At 46.0% G+C, this 22,788-nt stretch overlaps 1 protein-coding gene across 5 annotated transcripts in view; it reads left to right on the top strand.

The window, feature by feature from the left end:
• The window catches only part of KIF13A (kinesin family member 13A), a 205,414-nt gene extending 182,886 nt beyond the window's left edge, over positions 1–22,528 (top strand). For 3 of the 5 annotated variants that reach the window (XM_059179425.1, XM_059179424.1, XM_059179423.1), the window contains 12 exons: positions 1,045–1,100; positions 2,342–2,466; positions 2,731–2,907; positions 3,927–4,019; positions 4,200–4,352; positions 5,325–5,402; positions 8,749–8,796; positions 10,006–10,117; positions 11,301–11,452; positions 11,969–12,073; positions 17,775–18,566; positions 20,885–22,528. In XM_059179425.1, coding sequence (XP_059035408.1) covers positions 1,045–1,100; positions 2,342–2,466; positions 2,731–2,907; positions 3,927–4,019; positions 4,200–4,352; positions 5,325–5,402; positions 8,749–8,796; positions 10,006–10,117; positions 11,301–11,452; positions 11,969–12,073; positions 17,775–18,566; positions 20,885–20,905 — 1,912 coding nt within the window. In that variant the 3' untranslated portion in view covers positions 20,906–22,528. The remainder of the gene's footprint in view (positions 1–1,044; positions 1,101–2,341; positions 2,467–2,730; positions 2,908–3,926; positions 4,020–4,199; positions 4,353–5,324; positions 5,403–8,748; positions 8,797–10,005; positions 10,118–11,300; positions 11,453–11,968; positions 12,074–17,774; positions 18,567–20,884) is intronic. The other 2 variants (XM_059179428.1, XM_059179426.1) reach the window with 1 other exon arrangement.
• Positions 22,529–22,788: the final 260 nt, after the last annotated feature.

Below are 22,788 nucleotides of genomic sequence, written 5' to 3'. Positions count from 1 at the left end.
AATGAATGATAAGGGGAAGTCTAATGGAGTTGATAATACTTTGAAGCCAGAAAATCTGAATTTGTAGGCACATAATTTGAAACCTGATGTTTGTCCCTGCAGATTCTCCCGCTGTCCCGAAGTCCTACAGGGCACCCACGCCATCTGCCTGCCAGCCGCCTGGTTGCAGACCGCCCCCTTATTCCCAGTCTTGTCTGCTCCCTGAGGTCCTGTCCAGACAGTCCTCCTTACCCTAGTCACTTTCATTTGCGTCATTTCCAAACTTCAGGTCATCTTGACTGTTTGTAAAATGTAGAGACCTGGGTCCTGTCCCCCGTTATTTTGATTCACAAGAGGAGTTACGAGCCCAGGACTTCTCATTTCCGGAGCCACCACACACCTCCTCCCCCCAGGTGACTCAAATTTATTCAGGCCAGTTTTTGATAAAACGCTGCTTTGGTCTTTTTCGTAGACAACCCTTCCTCCTTTAATATGTCTTTCATTCTCTCTTGCTTTAAGCTTTTTCAGTGTTGTCTTTTTTGTTCACTTCCTCTGTTCTGATCTTGTGCCCTGTCTCCACTCTTAAAGAGCGCCCCTTCCCTTTTTCCCATCACTAGGACTATTTCTAAAAAGCTGTTAAATAATCTTTGTTGCAGTTAATTCCATTTGATTTATATAACTGGTAGTTCTATATGGAAGTCACATAATTCTCATGAGGGACATCAAGAGATGTGCAAATAGGGGCGCCTGAGTGGCTCAGTGGGTTAAGCCTCTGCCTTCAGCTCAGGTCATGATCTCAGGGTCCTGGGATCGAGCCCCGCATGGGGCTCTCTGCTCAGTGGGCGTCTGCTTCTCCCTCTCCGACTGTTCTTTACCCTGCTCATGCTCTCTGTCTCTCCCTCTCTCAAATAAAATCTTAAAGAAAGAAATGTGCAAATATTTCGTGAATAGAATCTCTATCCCCCCAGTGGTTCTTTTCCACTCCCACACCTCTGTGGTGTTCAGTTATCGAAGAAGATGTAAAACATGTATTTTGTTATGATTAAATTTTCTTCTTAAATTTAGGGTCCCACCACCTGGAATGGAAACTCATATACCGGTTCTCTTCCTTGATTTGAATGGTAAGCAGACCCCAGTGTCCAAGGGCCCGCGCGTGTCACTTGGGTTTGGAATCTCTTCAGACCCCCCTGATTTTGATTCCTGAAATGACTTCTCTCCTCACTCAAACGCTGTATCTAGGTGACGTTTTTAGTCCAACCAAATGTATAAACCTTGATGTGGAGCATCACTAGAAGAGAGAAGTGGATATTTAGTCTTAAAAAGAGAGTTCTGAGAAATTAAGAACTACACACACAAAAAAGTTAAATCAGTTCCAGTTAGGAGACACAGGAATGACCTGAGAAAGTAATTCCCCCTTGGAGATTCCGAATCTTTAGGCTTTGCAGGGCCCTGGGAATCTGCATTTCTGATTAGTGCTGTTTGCTCCCCGTCCCCAGTAGCGCCAATGCCAGAACATGGCTCCACTGTAAACCCTTCATTGTTCTTTGTGGTAGCGATTGGATTGAACCTACCAGGAATGGTGGTCCTCCATGTATTTCAGCAGGAAAATCCATTTTCAGTATGAAATCTTAAATGGAACCTACAGAGGCCGAGTTGCCAAGTAGGGGGCATGGGCGGGCTCAGGCAGGCTCTTCGCACAGCCCCCGGAATCTCAGAACACAGCCTGCAAGCTTGTCTTTTGGAGGGAGGACCCGGGAAGGGTGACTTTGGCTCGTCCTGGAAAGAAGAGCCCGGAAGTAGGACATGCGCCTCATGAGGTGTTGGGCTCCCGGTTACTGGAGGGACACACGCGACGGCTGGATGAGCATGCAGGGACATTTGTGAATCCCAGTGGTGTAGGGCTTTGGAAGAAGATGAACTCCGTGTTTCTCCCAAGTGCTTGGAACTTGGATTCCAGATTGGTCATTGAGCTGTTCAGATGTCTGGTCATGTGTAAGTCATGTAGGTGGGACATAAGCATGACACCAGGTTACACAAGGAGTCAGAGTCTAACCGCCGAGCCTCAGCCATGTTTTTGTCGTGCAAATCTCTGCTCCTAGGACTGCATATGGAGTACATTGGTCCATTTTATTGGAGACTTACGGGGTGCCTTCTTGGCTCCCACGGTAGTTCCTGGAAAGGATAAAACCTACAGTGAGGACTAGCATCTCTGTTCCAACTGTGGGATAAGGAAGAAAAGAAAAAAATGAAAGTGCGTTACGTGTAAACATCATCTGTGGAAAGCACATTTTTAAGAATTCAGTGCTTGGTTAAAAAATGACGTTTCCTTCCACTTCTGTTTCTATTCCCCGGACTTGGCCAGCCGATGACCTCAGTGCCAACGAGCAGCTCGTGGGCCCCCACGCGTCCGGCGTGAACTCCATCCTGCCCAAGGAGCACGGCAGCCAGTTTTTCTACCTGCCCATCATCAAGCACAGTGATGAGGAGGTAATTGACCCCCCCCTTTCCGTTCCTGGGCATCAGGTGAGTGCACCTGCCTCTGGGCCTGTCTTCCCGTCAGACGCTCTGGTCTGCTTTGGGGGAGAGGACTGGGGACTTGAAAATGTTGGGTGTGTGTTTTTGCGCAGCAAAAGGGAGGAGAAACCCATGATTCAGTGGGGTCGCATGTCTCTTCTTGCTCTCGTTTGGGATGTCAAACCGCAGCCCCTGAGCTGGGTATTTCCCTGTCCCCCACCCTTCTCCTGTCCTTAGGTTTCAGCCACGGCCTCCTGGGACTCCTCCGTGCATGATTCCGTCCACCTGAATAGGGTCACGCCACAGAACGAAAGGATTTACCTAATAGTGAAGACCACCGTCCAGCTCAGCCATCCGGCCGCTATGGAGTTAGTATTACGAAAAAGGATTGCGGCCAATATTTACAACAAACAGGTAGTAACGGGGCCTGATTCTGCTGTTGCCTACCTGAGCTGGAAGTTTCTTCCTTCCCCCTATCATGAAGTCGTGTTCTGTGGTGCTGAGACAGTGGGCGTGCGAGCTGCCACCACACTAGCCAAGTTACAGTCCGATTCCTGTTGACCCCCGACGAGGGGGCATGAGGCCGGCACAGGGAGATGTCACCCACGAGAGACATGCCTCCTTGGCCAACTTTGACCCCCATAATCCTAAGAGGCAGCAGAGCTCTGACACGGCACTGTTTGAAAAAGGCTAAGTGCCAAGTCTGAGCAGGTTTATGACAAAACAGGACGAGGGGCAGGTCCAAATAAATCGTTGCTGCTTCCCCAGATCTCATCCTGCAGGTGCTGCCAACAAAATGGACCCTCCCGTTTCCTCCCATGTGAGGATAGATTGATTAAACCCTGTCAGATCACTGGGTGCCTGGGTGGCACAGTCAGCTGACGTCCAGCTCTGCTTGAAATTATCTCTCCTCCTGTCCCTCCTGCTTATGTGCCTGCACGATCTCTCGCTCTCTCTGTCCTTCTCCCTAAAATAAATAAATAGGGGTGTCTAGGTGGCTCAGTGAGTTAAACGTCTGCCTTTCGCTCAGGTCATGATCCCAGGATCCTGGGATCGAGTCCCACGTTGGGCTCCCGCTCATCGGGGAGCCCACTTCTGCCTCTCCCTCTGCCCCTTCCCCCTGCTTGCACTCACTTGCACTCTCATAAATAAATACATAAATAAATTCTTTTAAAAAATAATAAAAATAAATCTTTATTAAAAAATGGACCACAAATCCCCAAATGGACTACAGATTCTGTCATCTAATCCCCATATGACAGATGGACACTGCTGTCCTCCGGGATCAGAGACCAGGATTTTTCAGTTCTGTTTTTCTGAATATCGTATGTGTATCAAAAACATAGTACTTGATTATACTTCTACAATTTGTAAGATGCCGAATGATTTAAATGTATTTCACATCGCTTGATTCAGCTTTCCTTTCTTACTAGAGCTTCACGCAGAGTCTGAAGAGGAGAATATCATTGAAGAATATATTTTATTCCTGTGGTGTAACCTATGAAATAGTATCCAATATACCAAAGGTAAATATATATATATTACTTTTTTAAAATACTGAAATAGATGTACTGGAGAATGTGTTAATTCTTAGAACTTCTAAATCATTTTCTCACTACAATTTGGATAAAAATACGATTCACGTGAAAGTATCATCATTAAAAAAAAAAAAAAAAGGTATTGTCACTGTTTTCTTGTCCCTTCAGGCAACCGAGGAGATTGAGGACCGGGAGACCCTGGCTCTCATGGCAGCAAGGAGTGAGGATGAAGGCACGTCAGACGGGGAGACCTACATAGAGAAGTACACGCGGGGCGTGCTGCAGGTGGAGAACATTCTGAGCCTTGAACGGCTCCGGCAGGCAAGTTACCGCAGCATCTGGACCAGAGGGCAAGAGCACCAGCCTCCCCCCGGGTGGACAAAGATGAATTTATTTACCAAACACCTTCCCTCTGCATCTGTCAGAGAAGGAGAGTAGCAATCTCCTTAGAGTAGTTACTTTGTCAAAATAGCAACATGGAAATAATGTCTGCATTCTGTTCAGCATCTTCTGCTTAAGCCCTGTGCCCAAGTAATTTAGATACATTCCTTTGTTTAATCTTCAAAATGGCCCTTCAAGGGAGATAGACACTGTTAAAATCCCCTTTTGGAAGTGAGAAAGTTGAGGCGAGCAGAAGTTAGCTAGCCTGCCTGAGGCTGCACCGCTAAGAAGTTGGTACAAAGTCGGTGGCAAACCAGGAAGACTTGAATCCAGTGTCCATATGCTTAGCCACATGCTGTTACTGTCCCCCTAATTTTGGGGGGTCCAGGTTAACTTCTGCAACAATAGCCGGACAGTCAGCTGAAGCTAACTCACTAGACAGTGCGAGACTGAGACGGGAATTGTCATGTGTAGAAGCAGCAGATGAAGTTCATAGAAAGTGCGTCAAGAGCAATGAGAGGGCTGAGATCGGCATTGGTTCGAAAGACCTGCCCTTAGCGGGAGTCCCACTGGAATTGCTGCACGAGTAAAACACAAATCATAAAAGTTGGTGGTCATTTTGCAAATGAGATCTCTCGTTAGGGCTATTTCTTCTCCACTTTCTCTGTCTACCTCTGTAAAAAAAATCTACCACATAAATGTTCTTAGTTCAGCAGTTTTCCTGGGTTTAGGTATGGAAAGCGTTTTTGGTAGATGAAGGAAAAAGAAATTAGTGGGACCGTAAGAGTCCAGCTTCTCTAGCTACGGGAGGGAGTGTGGGCTTGACATGATGGGTCTTTCTATTTTTTCTAAACCGTCCACAATAAACATAATACTGTCTGTCATCAGAGGGTGTTATTTTGACCTTTGCAGGCGGTCACGGTCAAGGAAGCGCTGTCCACCAAGGCTCGGCACCTGCGGAGGAGCCTCAGCACCCCGAACGTTCATAACGTGAGCACCCTGCCGAGGCTCTTGCCTCCGGGACGTGTCTCAGGGCCTGGGGTGCGCGCGGAAGGGGACCTGGGCTCACGGTTCCTGGTGTGGGTGTCCACGCAAGCCTCTCCGCTCTCCCCGGGAACACACCCAGGACCGCAGTGACCATCCAACGCCTGAGCCTTTAGTGGGGTCTTCCGGATTTCTCTTTAGGAGGTCACGTCCTTGAGATGTAAACTGAACGTAGCTGATTTAAGGGTGGAAGAGGCAGCGACAGGTCCTGGCTGCGTGCTGCTCTGTCCTCGCTGCCCTGGTGGATTTTTCTGTGTCCCCCAGCAGTGTGATAGGGCACAGGCACCCCCACGTCCATGCTCTCCACATCCGTGGCTTCTCCGTTGACCATTTGATAGTCATTCTCAATCAGTTCATCTAGAAATTCCAGTCGACAGGAACTGCTTCTCTTCTCAAGGAGGGGACACAGTCATGGGAAGAAAGGACAGACTAGTGCACGGACAGTTTCAAAGCAAGCTCCTCTCCAGAAGCAGTAGAGTAAAGGATCCCGCCCAGGAAGGGCGCAGATCCTTACCTTGCTGCTCTCCAGAATTGCCGGGCAGTGATTACAAACATGGTGACCGTTTATAAGCGCTGCCTTCCAGCAGGCCACAAAGTCACTCCCAGCACATCCTGTAGTCATACGTACAGGTTCCTTCTGACCACAGTACGATTATTTAGAAACCGATCATTAGAGACTCATACGGTGTGAATTGAAAAATGAAAACTGGTACATACATCAGTGCTTGTGGGATACAATTGAAATGGTATGAGAGGAAAACTAGGCTCCATTCCCTATTACTCTGTTTCTATAGACGAATACTGACAGAGAAAAGGAAAGAACAGAGCCACTCTTAGGGATGTATGTATCTCGTAGCAAAGAGTAAAAAACCCCAAGGGAAAGATCTGGGCTAACAGTGAAAGACGGGCCACCTAATGGAGGCTTCTGTCCTCACTCCCAGTCCCCTGTGGACCTACATCTGATCAAGACTTTGAATCTGACTGCTCATGTTTACGGGGGACAGAAGAGAACGCTGAGTGACACAAAAGGAACTCTGTTAGCAAGGGAAGCTCTAGAGGAACAAATGACCTGGAAAAAGGGAAACGTGTGCACTGTTGTCAGCCTGACTCAGAATTAACTGACTGTGTGTCTGAGTCATGTGGACACGGGGGCTGTCAGATACTGTTTAGGAATCATTTGACTTTTAACACCGTGATAGTGATATTCTGGTTTTGTTTTTGTTTTAAGGTTTTATTTTTTTAAGTAATCTCTGCATCCAACGTGGGGCTTGAACTCATGACTCAAGAGTTGGATGTTCTTCTCACTAAGCCCTCCAGGGACCCCTGTGGTTAGGGTTTTTTTTAAAGGGAGGAGGGATTCTGTATTTTTTAGAGATTCACAGAGAAGTATTTATAGATAAAAGATTTTTAAGTCAAAAAAATCAGAATAAAATATTTTTAAAGATAATAAATATTAGAGCAGAATTATAATAAATTCAAAGAAGATGCATGAAGATTAGAACAGAGGTGTATGATTAGAAAACCAACAATAGAATCAACAAAGCTGAAAAGTGGGCTTTTTGAAAAAACTGGTCAAATGGACTGACTTCTAGTTAAGATGAATTGGGGAAGGAAGGAAAATATTGGAATATTGATTCTAATATTATTGACAGCAAAAAGGGATGTATCACTACAGAGAGGACAAAGATTTAGACAGCCTAAGAACAAGCTATGAATAATGTTATAGCAGTAAGTGTAAAAACGTCAACAAAATGGAATTTTTTTTTTAAAGATTTTATTTATTTATTTGACAGATCACAAGTAGGCAGAAGGGGGACTATGGGAAACAGGCTCCCCGCTGAGCAGAGAATCTGATGCGGGGCCTAATCCCAGGACCCTGAGATCGTGACCTGAGCCAAAGGCAGAGGCTTAACCCACTGAGCCACCCAGGTGCCCCCAAAATGGAATTTTCTTACAAAAAAGAAATCATAGAAGAAATAGAAAATCTGAATGCAGCTGTTGCCATAAATAAAGCCTAAACTCCTGGAGAGAGAGACTGTGTTCCTTGATGGGAACACATGGTATCCAAAAAATTGGCATATCTCCCTAAACTGATCTGTATAAATTCCCAACCTAATTTTTTTTTTTTTTTTTTTTAAAGATTTTTTTTTATTTTATTTATTTGAGAGAGAGACAGTGAGAGAGAACATGAGCGAGGAGGTCAGAGGGAGAAGCAGACTCCCCATGGAGCTGGGAGCCCGATGTGGGACTCGATCCCGGGACTCCAGGATCATGACCTGAGCTGAAGGCAGTCGTCCAACCAACTGAGCCACCCAGGCGCCCCCAACCTAATTTCTTATAGGATTTCATAAGCTACCCCCAGAATTGCTATGGAGGAGCAGAGTTGAAGGTGCATAAGCTTTATCTACAGTCCAGAGATTCCAGGTCTCCACATTTCCCCCCCAAGCTCCTTGTAGAAACGCTGGAGGAGATGCTTGGCTGACTGTCTCAGTCAGTAGAGCATGTGGTCCTCAGGCTCAGTCAGGGTGGTGACTTTGAGCCCCATGTTGGACGGAGAGATTACCTAAACTAATAAATAAATAAGTTAGAGTAAAAAAGAAACATAGGATGTGTTTAGAACTAAGTAATGTTGAAATGGTATGCCTGTCAATTGTAGGATACAGCTAGAGTGATACTTAGGGACAGTAACAATAACTTATTTCATCAGTTTGTAACAGAGAAAAATTAGAAGCAGCTTAGATATCTAAAATAGAACAAATAAATTCTGAAACAAAAAAGACCATGTATGGGTGGCTCAGGTGGCGCCTGGGTGGCTCAGGGTTGGGCCTCTGCCTTTAGCTCAGGTCATGATCACAGGGTCCTGGGATTGAGCCCTAGGGAGCCTGCTCCCTGCCCTCTCTCTGCCTACGTGTGATCTCTCTGTCAAATAAATAAATTAATTAAATATTTAAAAAAAAAAAAAAGACCACGTATGGTGAGATATCACTTAATGATAAAAATATGCAAAATATATATTACATGTGCATACCTGTTGTATATATTTCTATATAGTTTGTACATCTACTTTTACATATGAATCCATTTTTGTGAATGTGAGGACGCTACAAAACCTGTATGGGAATGATCAACCCCAAATTTAGTGCAGTTGTTACTCCTGAGGATTGCAGAAAGAATCGGGGGTTGAGACTATCATACAGGCTTTAACTGTAAATGTGACAATACGTTTCTGTGTTTCTGGGTAATTTATGTTAAATACATAAACCACATTGATAAAACCATGGCTCTCTTACAGGTCTCCTCCAGTCGACCAGACCTTTCTGGCTTTGATGAAGACGATAAGGTGTGCACCTATGGTGTGGGCATGACTAGAAGAGTCGAAGTCTGAAAAGTTAGCTCTTGGTGTTTTGGAAATCTCAGGACTTCATGTCTTAATCTTATGCAGATCATTGTCTCCACGTGTCCATTTCCAGGTTCAAATACGTGATGGGAAATTGCTAGGCACTCAGTGTTAACACTGAACCTAGCACATTTTTCTATACCAGCATAGTACTACACCGAATTGAATATATGTGTGTCCATGGGCCTAACCCAAAGTATTATATCAACTGAGGGTTCCTGGAGGGGGGGGATAGGGTAACTGGGTGATGGCATTGGGGAGGGTATGCGTTGTAATGAGCACTGGGTATTATAAAGACTGGTGAACCTTGCAAACCTTTTCCTCTGAAACCAATAACACCTTATATGTGAATTTAAAAAACAAACAGAAAAGTATTATATCTACCATCACAAAATCAGAATTAATTCAACTAGGAAAATTAGGTATTTTAAATTATGGATATTTTGCCACAGGACCTTTCTTGGCAAATACTGCTTGGAGCATATACCTCCTTATTTGGCGAGGGACTGAGTGATTCAAAGAGTACAAACGCGGGTTATGTCACCAAGAAGTTTAAAATCTAGTCTTTTAGGCAGCCAACTCCTGAGAAGTTGCTTAAGATTAAATAAGCTTATATGATGCACAAAGGGAGTTTCCTTAGTGTACCTATACCTTATGCCGGTTTGATCCTTTTAAATCTCAGGTCTGGTTTGCCTGGGGCAGTCTTAGTGTACGCCTGCTACCCAGGCAAAATTATTAATGGAACCCACTCACTCCAAAAAGCGTTTCACTGTGGTCTCTAAATTATCCAGTCACCCTCGATACATACAAGATTTATCAAGGTGGCTCCCGTTGCCCGGGAAGGGAGGAAAGTGGTTGGGACCTTAGGGATTCAGAAGGGGAGTCACTCCATTTGTCATGTTCTTATTAAATTTTGGACAAATATGATAGGATATGAACATAACACTCTAGCGGTACCCTGGGTCTGACCATAGTTGTCATATTATTCAGCCATTTGTACTTTTCTAGTTGCTTGAAATACTGTATAATGAAAGTAAAGAAGAACATAGAACATGTACTGGCATTTCAAAATAGGAAAAAAACCCAAATCTGGGTTTCACTTCCAATTTTAAAGGGACTTAACGATCGCTAACCCATATCTTTCCCTTGTAGGGTTGGCTGGAGAACCAATTAGACGTGTCTGACTATAGTTCCAGTTACCAAGATATAGCCTGTTACGGCACTTTGCCCAGGGACTCGCCTCGAAGGAGTAAAGAAAATAGTGGTGAGATTGTTTTTCTGTTTTCCTTTATAATTTCTTAGACAAAGCATGGGAGGAAGGGTCTGTAGGTGGCATTTAATAAGATAGGAACCTGAAATCCTAACACGCTGGATGAGTCCAAGAGAACGTGTCATGTTCACTTACTTCATTTCTTTTTGCATTGGAGTCGGCATATCATCCGATAATAATAATGGGCTTTTTGTGTAGTGCTTCACAATTTTCAAATCATATTTTTCCCCACATCATTTCCTGAATTTGAAGTCCCTTTTGAGACACAAGTCTTATATGACGGTTAAACTTAGTTTTGTTTTTTTTGTTTGTTTGTTTTGTTTTTACCAAAAGAATACCCTGTGCAATGCTTTTGTACTCAAAAGACGTTTTTATAAGAATTCTTTGATTCCTAAAGCAGTTTCAGAAATGGTGCCAGAAATGAGTTCAATCAGTGACAACATTATTACTAACTGTATCATCTCCCGGTGCCCTGAAAGGAATAGCGTTCTTCAAAAACATGAATTAGCTGTTACAGTGCACTGTATATTTTGCCGACTAAATGACATTGTACCAGTGAATTGGGAAGAAAATACATTAGGAGGGAAAGAGGCCCCTAAAAGTAAGACATGAGTCAGGGCAGGAACGCGGAATTTCTCTTCCCTAGTCAAACGGAGCAGGTGGCTTGAGGAAAAACAGAGCTCGCAAGAAAACATAGACAGTATCCATTCCTTGAATACTTATTGAGCCTCTACTTGCTATCCACAGTGAAAGATTCGAAAAGGTGCCATTCTAGATCCTGAAATGGAACTGTGGAATGAGATACATAGAAAATAAGATATTGCAATGACAGAGTGCCCAAATGCATGGAAGGGTCACAGACTCCAGGATTTCAGAGCAACGAAACACCAGCATGAGTTGAAATCAGTCTTGTAGGCAGCGCTTCGCGGGGGGGGGAGGGGGGTGCAGATCTTGAAAAGAAGTAGAAAATTCAGTTTCTGCTTTCTTCCGTGCTGCCCCGCCCTTGGCTGACTCTTTGTGACTCGGTCACCACCTCTCCACTCTGGCCCACACCAGTTTCGGTCTTTAGCCAGATATTAGCCTTGTTGATTTCTCTGTCGAACTGGATATTCCCATGGCTAGGGGATGCCCGTGCTTCTGGTGTGCCCGTCAATCCATGCCTGTTTGTCTTCCCCAGGTTGTCCATCAGAGAACCCCCACGCCTTAACAGTCAGTCCTTTTAAAGCATTCTCTCCCCAGCCACCAAAGTTTTTCAAACCTTTAATGCCCGTGAAAGAGGAGCATAAGAAAAGGATAGCTCTTGAAGCCAGGCCACTCCTCAGCCAGGAGGTAAGTGCTGCTGGTCTCTGGGGGGGTGGGCGGACGGTGAGCAGGATCATGTTTGGGGGCTGGCGGGGGACGGGGCAGTAACCATGTCCATGGACGCATGTGGGTCCCCTGGGGACATGGCAGGATTTCTTGCGTGGTGCCCTTGATGTTCTTTTCTGTGTGTTTCTGGCTTTTTGGAGTTTGGGGTTTTTTGGGTTTGTTTTTTGTTTTTTGTTTTTTGTTTTAAATCTTCCAAGTGAGTGAGAGAAAGATGTTCCCTGGGTGTTTTGAAACTATGACAGGTTTTATTTATTTATTTGTTTGCTTATTTTTACGTTAATAAAACCAAGGGTGGCGTGGCGTGTGTGTAGTCTCGTCAGAGTCCCTCGGTGGTTGGACTGCAGCCTGCAAAAACTGCACTCCGTGCATGGGATTAGCAGTGTTTGTGTTGCTTTTCTAACTGGCACGTCCGTGCTGAGCGTTCCGGCTGTCAGCGTCTTCTGTATGTGATGCATCTGTGTGTCTTAACCTTTGCAGAGCATGCCTTCCCGTCAGGCACATAACCCGGGCTGCACTGTGCCCTCAGGAAGCAATGGCAGCAGCATGCCCGTAGAGCACAGTAGCAAACGGGACAGGAAGATTGTAAGTTCTGGAACCATGTCTGTCATCTTGCCTGGTGGTGGGTGTGAGGCGCTTTCACAATCATCCGAATCCTGTACAAGACGTGAACAGAATGTACTGGGTCTTTGCTTTTTTTTTTTTTTTTTCCTTTTTTTCTTTTCTTTAAATATGATCACTGGTAATGAAATTTTGCATGAATGTGGCCATGACCTGTGATTTTTTTTTTCCCCTAAGTGTTCATTCTGTTTTATTGATCTCTTTGCTCAGTAGCAACTTGCTTAGAAAGGGGGACAAGGCACTCTCACGGGTTCTAGTCTTTAAAAAGCGTAACCATGAGGTCACTCTCACTGATTCTGAATCTTTCTGATGTGCCCGTGCGTACTGAGCAGATTCTGAAGTTAATCTACCTAGAGGAGTTGCACTTACTCGGAGTGAGTACTCGTGCACTGAGCCGTGGGTGTGTTTGAAAGCTCTTTCCGCATTGCCTGATGCCCTTGCCCAGCTCATTCTGTAGCTTGTAGCCCCCGCCGCCTGTTTGCCATCTCAGGGAGCCCGTGCTCATTTGCTGCACAGTAGGGCCCGGCTCCGCTTCTGGGATGGCTAATCTGTACTTCAGCCACAGGTAGGGAGAAACTCTGCCTGTCAAAGTCATTCCCCCAGCACTTGGTTTTCAAATTACAGATTAGAAAATAGTTTTTAAGACCCTGTATACCAGGCACTTTGCATGATCAAAGATACCTCTTTAAAAAGGGAAAAAGCAAAACAAAACCAAACCTGTGTTCTCGGGCCTGGAAACAGGTTGTCTTAGTTTGTGTCTCAGCTTTCGCTTTCCCATGGCTTCCTAAGTGTGAGTGTGGTCTGATCTGCAGGCAGTGCACGGGAGCTTTCCTCTCCCGGATGCAGCGTGGCAGACCCAGTCCCAAGACTCGCTGGTGTGAGAGGTCCTAATGGTTCTAAAATGCGCCCTGCTGCACACTGTGTGACCCTAACCGGAATCGAACTTGGCTTTGCAGTCGGCCAGCCGTCTGCATGTTTGGAGGGCTGGCGGGTCCTCAGAAATGACCTTCTCATTCCTCCTGCCCACTGAGGTCAAAGAAAAGCCACCATTTCTCCCTCGCCTCCGTCCCTCTCCCCACCATTGCCTCTGTGTTCTCCTGGTCCCCTCTATTTTAAGTCCCCATTGTAGTTCCTACTGGAGAAGAGGGTGACTGTCAGCAGCCGCCCCGTATCTCTGAATCCTAATGAATTGCTAAGTCACTTACTTGACTTCCCCTGGCTTAATAAGGCAGCACCATGGGCTTAAAAGGCCACGTGGGCAGCTTGTTACCCCTTCAAACACTCTGGCTCTCTGGCTGATGGGACCTGCCTGTTGGTTGACGTGGAACTTACCTCCATGTTGCACGAGTACTGAATTTACTCCTCTGTTACTGATAAATTTCGGTAGAACATCCCATCAAGAGACTGCTGGATGACTCTTCTGGGTCTGCCTGGCAGACGGCTTCCCTGTTGACAGTTTGCCTCATTGTTTACTTTCCTTGTAATGTTTTTAAATAAAACTCACCTTGGGGCTTTCAGCTAGCAGAGCGTAGGAGAGAACCAGCCTCCCGTAACTCAGCAGGTCTCAGGTGGCAGGGAGGCTGTGTGTGATCCAACACACCAGCAGGTTTTGATGGTATCGTCTTTCTTGCTGGAGTCTGGAGCGATCTGCCTCGATCCTCCTTAGAAATCTGACTCAAAACAACAGCAGCAACTGAGAAAGAAGGTGCTCAGCTGGCTCAGTTGGAAGGATACGTGCCTCTTGATTCTGGGTCACGGAGTTCCAGCCCCAACTTGGGTGTAGAAATTGCTTAAATTAAAAAACCTGCAATTTTTTTTTTTTTAAATAAGAGAAAGAAATCAGTCTCAATACTCTTCATCTCTGAAACTCTGATTTATTTCAGATAGCAGCATTTCCAGGATGTTTTGGTAGATTTTAATGATATTACCTGCTTGCTCTGAGGTTCTGTTTCTTTTCGGGAAGTTTTCATTTTATTTCTCCTTTGGCAAATGGACAGAGGCTGCTTTATTTCTTTGTTTCTTTATTTCTTTGTTCTCCATTCACTCTCCTTCCTTTTCCATTCTTACAAAATCAGAGTGTGAATCAGTAGTTTGGTCTGATCAAAGGAGGTTGAAATCATTTTTTACAATTTCACATAAAATGTGGTATTCTGTAGCTCCTCTTGATTCTTTTATTTTTTTCTTATGTTCACTTAACCAACATCTAGTACGTCCTTAGTTTTTGATGGGTTCAATGCTACCCTTGATTCTTAAAGCCGCGTTTGTTGTCTCATTAGTTTGGGAAGATGCACAAGTGTACTTTGTGTCTTGTTTGAATAAGATAAAGGCAACAATACACCTTTGGAGTCCATCTTGTTTTTAAGTCATGAAGCAGAGAAGAGTAGAAAGGAAATCACTTCTCCCTGGAGTCTTGCATAGACAGCGTATGGCTTATTTCTCCATTTTACAGAAGATGAAACAAAGGACTTGAGTGGCATGCCCAAGGTCTCCCAGTTCCTGAGAGCAGAAGAAGAAAGGCCCCATCCCTCTGCAGAATTGGGCTGACCCCAGTGACTTTCGGTGCTCCCTAAAATGGTGCCGTTTCGGTTGGCCTACTGCTATTTCTGACCAGGGCTGCTGGCCTCCTAGCACCATGGACAGAAGTGCTGGGGCCTAGGCTGATACCAGTCCTTCCAGAAAGAGAAGGTCTCCGTGCAGGACAAGCCCCCATTCCAGTGGAAGCAAAAATCACTTTAATCAAGTGAAACTCCTTACGGGGAGTCCCTGCTTTCATGAGGGTTTGGATCCCTTCTTAAAATCAAGCTGTTTCGTCTCTAGGTAAATAGTTGCATAAACCGAATTGCAAAAACCAAATCACAAAGACTGTAGCTGTACAGGGGCTGGAGAGCTGGACTCCATGTGTCCCTTCTAGGGTTAGGGTTCTCATGCTTTGTGTCCTTAAGACATAGTAGGAAGGTGCTAAGCTTAGTCTCCTTTCAGATGATGAGTGTTTCTGGAGTAGAACTTCTATCTAACCACATTCTCTTAAGGTGCAGTTTAAACCAATTTAAGTGCTCTCCCCCCCACCCCTTGAAGGCAATAACTTGATAAACCTTCAGTCTGTTTACATGTTGGGAGACATTTCATCTCTACTCAGTTTTCTTTTTTTCTGGAATTATTTGTCCCTACTCCGCTAGCCTCTCTCTTTGGGTTGTCTCCCTTCCCACGTGCACAACTATGTGCTGATCCCGATTCGAACTTAATCTTGAGGCTTTTGCGGACTCTTCAGTTTTTCCCAAGCTCCTTCTAATCCTTTAGGAATAATTTTTTATCTTCACGAGTTTGGCAGATGTGCACACACCTGTTTATACACAGTAAACTCATGACTGAACATTTCATTCAGCAAAGCTGTATTTTAGGAGAACAGGCCTTTCCTCAGTCTTCAGAAGAAATAACTCCAGGCATAAAAAGAGCTCCAGATTATGAATTCTCATATTCAGATTTTGTTTTTCTTAGAGCACCTAATTTACAGTAACTAATTACATCAAAGACTCCCAGTCTTGGGAAATTGTATTTCTTTACCAGCATAAATCAGAAGGAAATATGGGGGGTGGGCACCTGGCTGGCCGTCAGGAGAGCATGCTACTCTGACTGTTAATCTCAGGTGGTGGGTTCAAGCCCCACATTGGGTGTGGAGCCTACTTAAAAAGAAAAAAAAAAAGAAATGTAAGGATACAAACACTAGAAATTCAATTTTGAGTCTAAACACGTCAAGTAGAGAATCTGTAAAATACAGGCAAAATTACTGATTCAGTTCTGTCCAGTCTTTGCTCCTTTCCAGACGTTCTCCCCCTCCCCTTTTCTGACAGGGCTCCCTAATGTGGAGGGTTGCTAAAAATAAGATGGCAAGATTAGCGTTGCCAAAATTTTTGTTTTGCCAGTTTCTGGAATTTATATCGCTGATATTTGATACTCGCCTTTGATTAATAGTCATGGAATTAAGACAACTGATGCTTTTACGTAACGTGTATTCAAGTTATTTTAAAAACTAAGGAACACTAAAGAGTATTAAAGTACTGATTAGGTAGTTAACATCTTATGTAATAGAAATTATTACTCTGAAATTCAGTAGATGACATCGGTGTTAGCTTGTGAACCACTGTCTGCCGTAGCCTTCAAACACGCTCTTCTCCTTCCCCAGCCTCTCTGTCCTCCTCGGCCTCTTGAAATGACGCTTAAGTGAGTGAGGTTAATGTTTTGGTTGCCAGTCTTCACGGTCTCCCTGTTACTATACTGAATCAACTTTCCATCCAGTGAGACAGGGTCCAGGATTGTTCCAAGAGCAAGGACCCAAAGCCGGGACACCCGGGGACCAAGGCTGGTTTTGCTCCGCCTGGTATTCCCAGTTCTTAGGACAGTGGCTGGCATGTATTGGATGCCTGATGAGAACTCACGGAAAGTCATGTTTTGAGAGGAATATTTGCAATGTCTCCAGGTGTTTATGAGGTTAATTAAAATGATGAGATAGTAATATCATTTTTTCCTTTTTTTTAATATTTTATTTATTTATTTGAGAGAGATGGAGACAGTGAGAGAGCAGAAGGGGGAAAAGAGGAGAAGCAGCAGACTCCCTGCTGAGTGGGGCTCGATCCCAGGACCTTGGGATCATGACCCGAGCCGAAGGCAGATGCTTAACCGACTGAGCTACCCAGGTGCCCCCATTTTTTTTTTTTTTTTCTTTTTAAGTAAGCTCTGCATCTAAGGTGGGGCTCAAACTCATGGCCTCGAGACCAAGAGCCAATGGCTCTACTGACTGAGCCAGCCAGGTGCTGTTTGTCATTTATTTCTATTTGAACAGAAAACACCCTTATGCTTCATGCTGTTTTCCACCACATACAGAGGAATCGTCCATTCAGGGACTGACTGGGGCTTTGGGAATCCCCCCTTCTGTGTGGGTGTACCGGTCTTTACAAACAGAATTCTAAAGCTGTTTGACACAGATACTCCGTGATGTCTCAGTACCTTCCTCACCTTCTGGCTAAATCCTCTATCCCTGCTTCTCCAAACCCCTAGAAAGTGTTAACGGTAAGACTGTTAGTATTTTACAGCCTTACGGTGTTTCATATAACACTGGGAATCAGTGTTGAAATTGGCATTCTTTGCTCTTTTTGCTGTTGAGGTCTTGATTTTGCTGCCCTCTCCCCCCCATAAAATATCAGAAATCTTCCACAGAGTACCTTACTCACCTGCACTTGGCTTCCCAAAGTGAGGATTGTGAGAACAAAATGAAGCAACGGCTTTTCTCTGCCTCCAGTCTGCCCCCCTCCTCTTTTAATTCCAAAAGGGAAAACATCACAACTGAACACCATCATTAATTAACATTAATTAAAGTCTCCTGCACCTAAGCCAGTGAAGCAGGCATTTCCAGTCAGCACTGAGTGAGCACAGAAGAAATAAATCTCCTCTGTATTAGGTGATAATGGGTTTAGGCTCACAGATCTCTGAGCATAATGTACTTGTAGGCACAGTAGGTGACAGAATTTAACCAAACTCAGAAAGAAAGAGAAAAAAAAAAGCCACTAAACATGCGAATGGGAATGGCTTTAATGGGAATATATTTGAAACCTGTCTCGACAATAAAGTCCCTGAAAGGCGCTAATGAGTGACTTTACCTTCATTGCTGCAGGACTCTGAGGAGGAGGAAAGTGACCTGGAAGCACTTAACAGGAAGCTGATAGGTTCACAGCCTTACGTACCTGTGGAGTTTGCTGACTTCAGTGTTTACAACGCCAGCTTGGAGAACAGGGAGTGGTTTTCTTCTAAAGTCGATTTGATGAACTCGCGGGTCTTGGAGAAAGAAGTGTCCCGCAGCCCCACCGCCAGCAGCATTACCAGCGGGTACTTCTCCCACAGTGCCTCCAATGCCACGCTGTCTGACATGGCGGTCCCTGCCAGTGACAGCTCAGACCAGCTAGCCACGCAGACAAAGGATGTGGACTCCAGTGAACATTACGGGCCGTCGCTCGCGCATGATTTCAGACCGTCCTCCAGCAAAGACTCGACAGAATTAGAAAGAGGCTTGGTGAAAGAGAAGATAACTTCGGTGCCACTCAAGGAAAACAGTGCCTTAGCCAAAGGGAGCCCATCGCCCCAAAGCATCCCTGAAAAAAATCCCCAAATCCTCTGTAGGACTGGCTCCTGTTCAGAACAAGAGGCGTGCTCCAGCAGAAATGGCCAGCCAGCCAGAGAGTTCTACCCCGGGGAAGTGACCGTAGAACACACCACAAAGATCCTTGAGGACCACTCTTTCACAGAGTTTATGGGTGTATCCGATGGGAAAGATTTTGAGGGTTTGACAGATCCTTCTGCTGGAGAGCTTTCGAGTAGAAGAAACCTACCAAATAAAACGGACCAGAAGAGTATCTCAGACGGGCCGCAGGACCCTGCCCAGCTGCATTCCTCCGCGGAGAGTGACCAGGTAATACATTCCAGGGGCCGTCCTTTGTCGTCCATGTTGGTGAGGCTGCCTGATGGTGCACCAAGGCCCAGAGGCGCCTCACCCCGGGACACAGTAGGAGAGGGGGACTGCAGCGCTGCTGACAGGGAGCCCGGGCCCCCGGGGAGCAGGCTCGCTCACTCGGCTGCCCAGCTGACTCCGTGGGGCTGGGCGCCTGCTCCCACCGGCTCCGAGTACAACGACAGAATACAGAGACCGCTGGCGTTCCTGGCTGGCCTGTGGCTCGATGCCGAATAAGGATCATTGAGTCTCCTGTGCATTCCCAGAGATGCTTAATTACAGGCTGTCCCAAGGCATTCAGATCACATCCATCCTATTTCATCAAATCTGTAATTTCTGTAATTTTTAGATAAACTGTTGTTTTATGTATTACTACCAAAACCACTTCCAATTAAACTGCAGCACCCCAGTAATTGTCAGACGCATCCCAGTTTCAGACACATTAAAAAGAGGTGGGGGGGGGCACGCATCGCAGAATGGATTGAAAAAACAAGTCACTTGGTGCCCAGCGCCATTGAAGTTTGGGCTTTGGAAGTTAGCGGGTTGGTTTATTATGAGGTTGCATTTTATAGTTCCATCGTTTAATTTTTTAGTTTAATTCCTAAACTAATGGAGCAAAATGCATGTTTGCCAACAGTACTGGTGGAAAAAGCAAACCATGCAAATAGGATATTGCCCATTTCTGAGGGCTCTTCCCCAGAGCGTCCCCTTCGGGATGAACATTTTGGTCCCACACCCCCACTGCAGCTGTGCGAGGGCTTTGAGAGTTCCAGAGCGGTGCAGAATAAAGCTCAGACAGAACGAGAAGGATAATCTAGGAAGGTCATCATGCTGCCGTTCGGTCTCTGCTTTGTTCAGGAAGTGATTCCGGTTTGGTGGCTTTTGCCCCACAAGCTTTACTCCCTTTGCATACCAGCCCTTAAAATTTCTGTGCGTGTCACCTACACAGCACACCTACACTGCAAAAACCTACAGAGGAATTCCTTACAATTAAAAAAAAAGACTTTTTTTCCCCCAACATTAGGCTAGGAGTAAAGTGACTTGTGACTGTCCTTGGAAACAGAATTTTCGTTGGTTTCAAAGTCTTCGGCTTCCTCTACCCTGGTCTGCAGGCGAGCCTGCCCTGCTGGCCTGATCGGCCTGTCAGTCCAGTCCCTCTTGCAAGAATTCTTGTCCAAGGGCTGTTTCTTCCCTCTCGAACAGTGCTTCTCTCTCTCTTTCTCTCTTTTTTTTAAAAGATTTTATTGATTTATTTGAGAGAGTATGAGAAGGTGGAGAGGGAGGAGCATAGTCCCCACTGAGCGGAGAGCCTGACCGGGAACTTGATCCCAGGACCCTGGGATCACGACCTGAGCCGAAAGCAGTCGCTTAACCAACTGAGCCCCCCAGGCGTCCCCAAATCGTGCCCCTCCAGTGTAAATGTGCAGCCAACTCACCGAGCAGAATTCAAGGCCCCAGGTCGCTGCCCTCTCACCGGATGTTCTGCTTCAGTGCGGGGTTAGAGCGGAGGCTTGGGTTCCCACCCTCTGCCGCAGTGACGGGGCATCTGAAGGCTGCACTGGGAAAGCCGGGGCCACCGGGGAGGAAGCAGCAACAGTCCCTCCTCTCATTCCATTGCTTTGATTGTTTAGAACCAGCAAACAGGAACAATACCTGATTTTTGTTTGCAGAGGCTCTAGAATAGTGTTTTCCTGCCGAAGATCCTGCTTTAAAAGTAGAATTTAACAAAAATATTTGCGGTTATCAGGGTCATGTGGGATTATGCAATTCTTTTTTTCTTTTTTTTAAATTGCATTAGTATTTTTGTTATAATACTCTTGGGTTTTAGTAAGTTGCCATAACAATTTTTTACCTTGGCTTTGGGTCTTACTGTCATTACTTTTCCCAGAAGCCTCCCCTCCGAGCTAGGTTTCTCCCTCGTAGAGTGTAAATCCTAGAACTGGATTCCATAATGAATCAGATCCTGTGGGTCCCTTCTGGGAGAGCCCCTTGTGTGCGGTGGGTGATGTCCCACTGAGTGGTCCCTGTGTGTGCATGCGTGTGTGTGTGTGTGTGTGTTAGAGTTGGGGGAGGGGGGCACTGTGTGTGCGTGCGTGTGTGCATGTGTGCGCGTGTTAGAGTTGGGGGAGGGGGGCCCTGTATGTGTGTGTGTGTGTGTGCGTTGGGGGGGAGGGGGACCGTGTGCGTGTGTGTGTGTCCATGTGTGTGTGTGTGTCTGTCTGTGGAGTTGGGGGTGGGGGGTTCCAGAGCTTGAGCTCACCAGCCTCTCTGCTTTCTAGGGCAGCACGACCGCTCGGTGAAAGGCAGCCCACGCTTCCTCGCAGGCCACGGCCTCTTTGCTCTGGTCGCCCTGTGGAAGCACCAGCACCGTCTTTAAAACCTGCTGCGGCCCAGCCGGGGACCTCAGACCAGCATGGAGAAGCCGTGTGCTCCGTGGGCCACCTGCTTTCTCCTCCCGAGCTGGGGGCAGCAGCACTTTGTCACTCGGGTGAATCGGCAGCCTCGGCCTTTCCAGAAAGCCAGAGAACCGAAAATCCCGGATTGAATTAAGTGGCAGTATTTTTGTTTTGCACTTAACTACTACACACACCCACTGTGTAGAAACCTCCACAGTGTCAAACAAACTCTATTCTTATACAACTAATTTTAATCAGTTCTTACTGTAGAATCTGGAGTCAATGCTCTTTTTTCTTTTTTTTTTTTTTATAAATAATATATATGATGTATATGAAATGTATATCTATGTATGTCTGTTCGGAGACAGACAAGACTGCACATGAAAATGCAGATATAAGTGGTTTGTAGAAAATCATAAGGTACTGGACTTGGATACACAGCAACTTAGGTAATCCCCCGCTAGATGCGCAGATGGAAAAGATGGGCTTGCCTAAGAACAAGGTTGCAAATCCCTCTTTGCAAAAAAGATTCCAGAAGGCCGTTCTTTACAACCAAAGAACTTACGTAAGACTGAACGTGTCTGCTGTCCGTTCTTATTTCGTGTGTACACATATGTCTGACGGCAAGTTCGGTGCCACGTTCCCCTTGGCGACCAGGCCCCTTGTAGCTAGCTGTTCTCTGTCCCGTTTCCTAAGCCCACTGAGAAACCCCACAGCTATACTCCGTGGTCTCCCGCCGGCCCAGCCCCTGCCGACGTGCCCCGGGGCTGTAACTGTTGACCGTGCCTGGGGCTCTGACTCAGCCGTCCTTGCCCCTCGGTTTGGCCTGGCTGGGCAGGTGGGAGAGCAGTACTACTGTAGGAAAACACGAGAACCCGCCTGGAGTTGGGCGTGGGGAGGGAAGGGATGTTGATTTCTTGTCTTTTTGTGGGGTGTTTTGTTTGTTTGTTTGTTTCCCTGCTTCGGATTGGGCGGTTTCGTTGTGTGGTTTTGCTGTTAATTATTTTACTTCAGTTCTGGAAAACGCTGAGGAACTGGGATGAGCTCTGCGGGCCGCAGGTGCCCGCTTCACCACGGTTGCAGCGGACGGTGGAGCACGGAGTGCCCCGCCGTCCGCGCCTTCGCTTGCAGAGTCCCCCTGCCGACGGAGACATCGGAGGATGACGTGTGTGGGGATCCCAGCAGGAGGCCTTCGTGCTCCTGTCCGTAGAAGCCCGTGGACCGCACAGCAGTACATGCCTGCGGGGCAGAGAGAGCGCGTACAGCCTGCTGTACCTTTTTCTTTACGTTCTCAGCATCAGTAAACGAGTAAGATTTTGGAGACGTTAACGAAAAGCTGCTGTTCATGATTTTCTGTATAGTGAGCCGACCGTAGTATTTTACTATTGTCTGTTTAAAAAAACAAACTGTAATTTATATCCCCTTTCAACTTTATTGTATTTAATTGGTACAGATTGTGTGTGTGTGTGTGTGTGTATGTGTGTGTGTGTGTTTTAGAATACAGACTGTCTAATTCAGATTTTAAAACATCCGTGGTTTGTCTTCAATAACTCTGCCACTAGCTACAGACCTCACTTCCCATGTCCGTATGTATATGCATCTAGCCTGAGCAGAAGTAGTAACAGCCGGCACTCATTGAGGGTTTACTGTGTACTGGGCGCCGTTCCCAGCATTCGCTCTTTGTCATCTTGCTTAATCCTCACAGCAGTGGGTGCCGTGGGTGCTGCTGTTATGAAGTGTTTGATGCCGGAAAACCAGAGGATTGGGTGAGTGGGAGGGTGGCCTGT

Source organism: Mustela lutreola, chromosome 6 (assembly GCF_030435805.1).
Source record: "Mustela lutreola isolate mMusLut2 chromosome 6, mMusLut2.pri, whole genome shotgun sequence".
NCBI classification, from domain to species: Eukaryota; Metazoa; Chordata; class Mammalia; order Carnivora; family Mustelidae; genus Mustela; species Mustela lutreola.
This window is presented reverse-complemented; position numbering and strand designations above follow the sequence as displayed.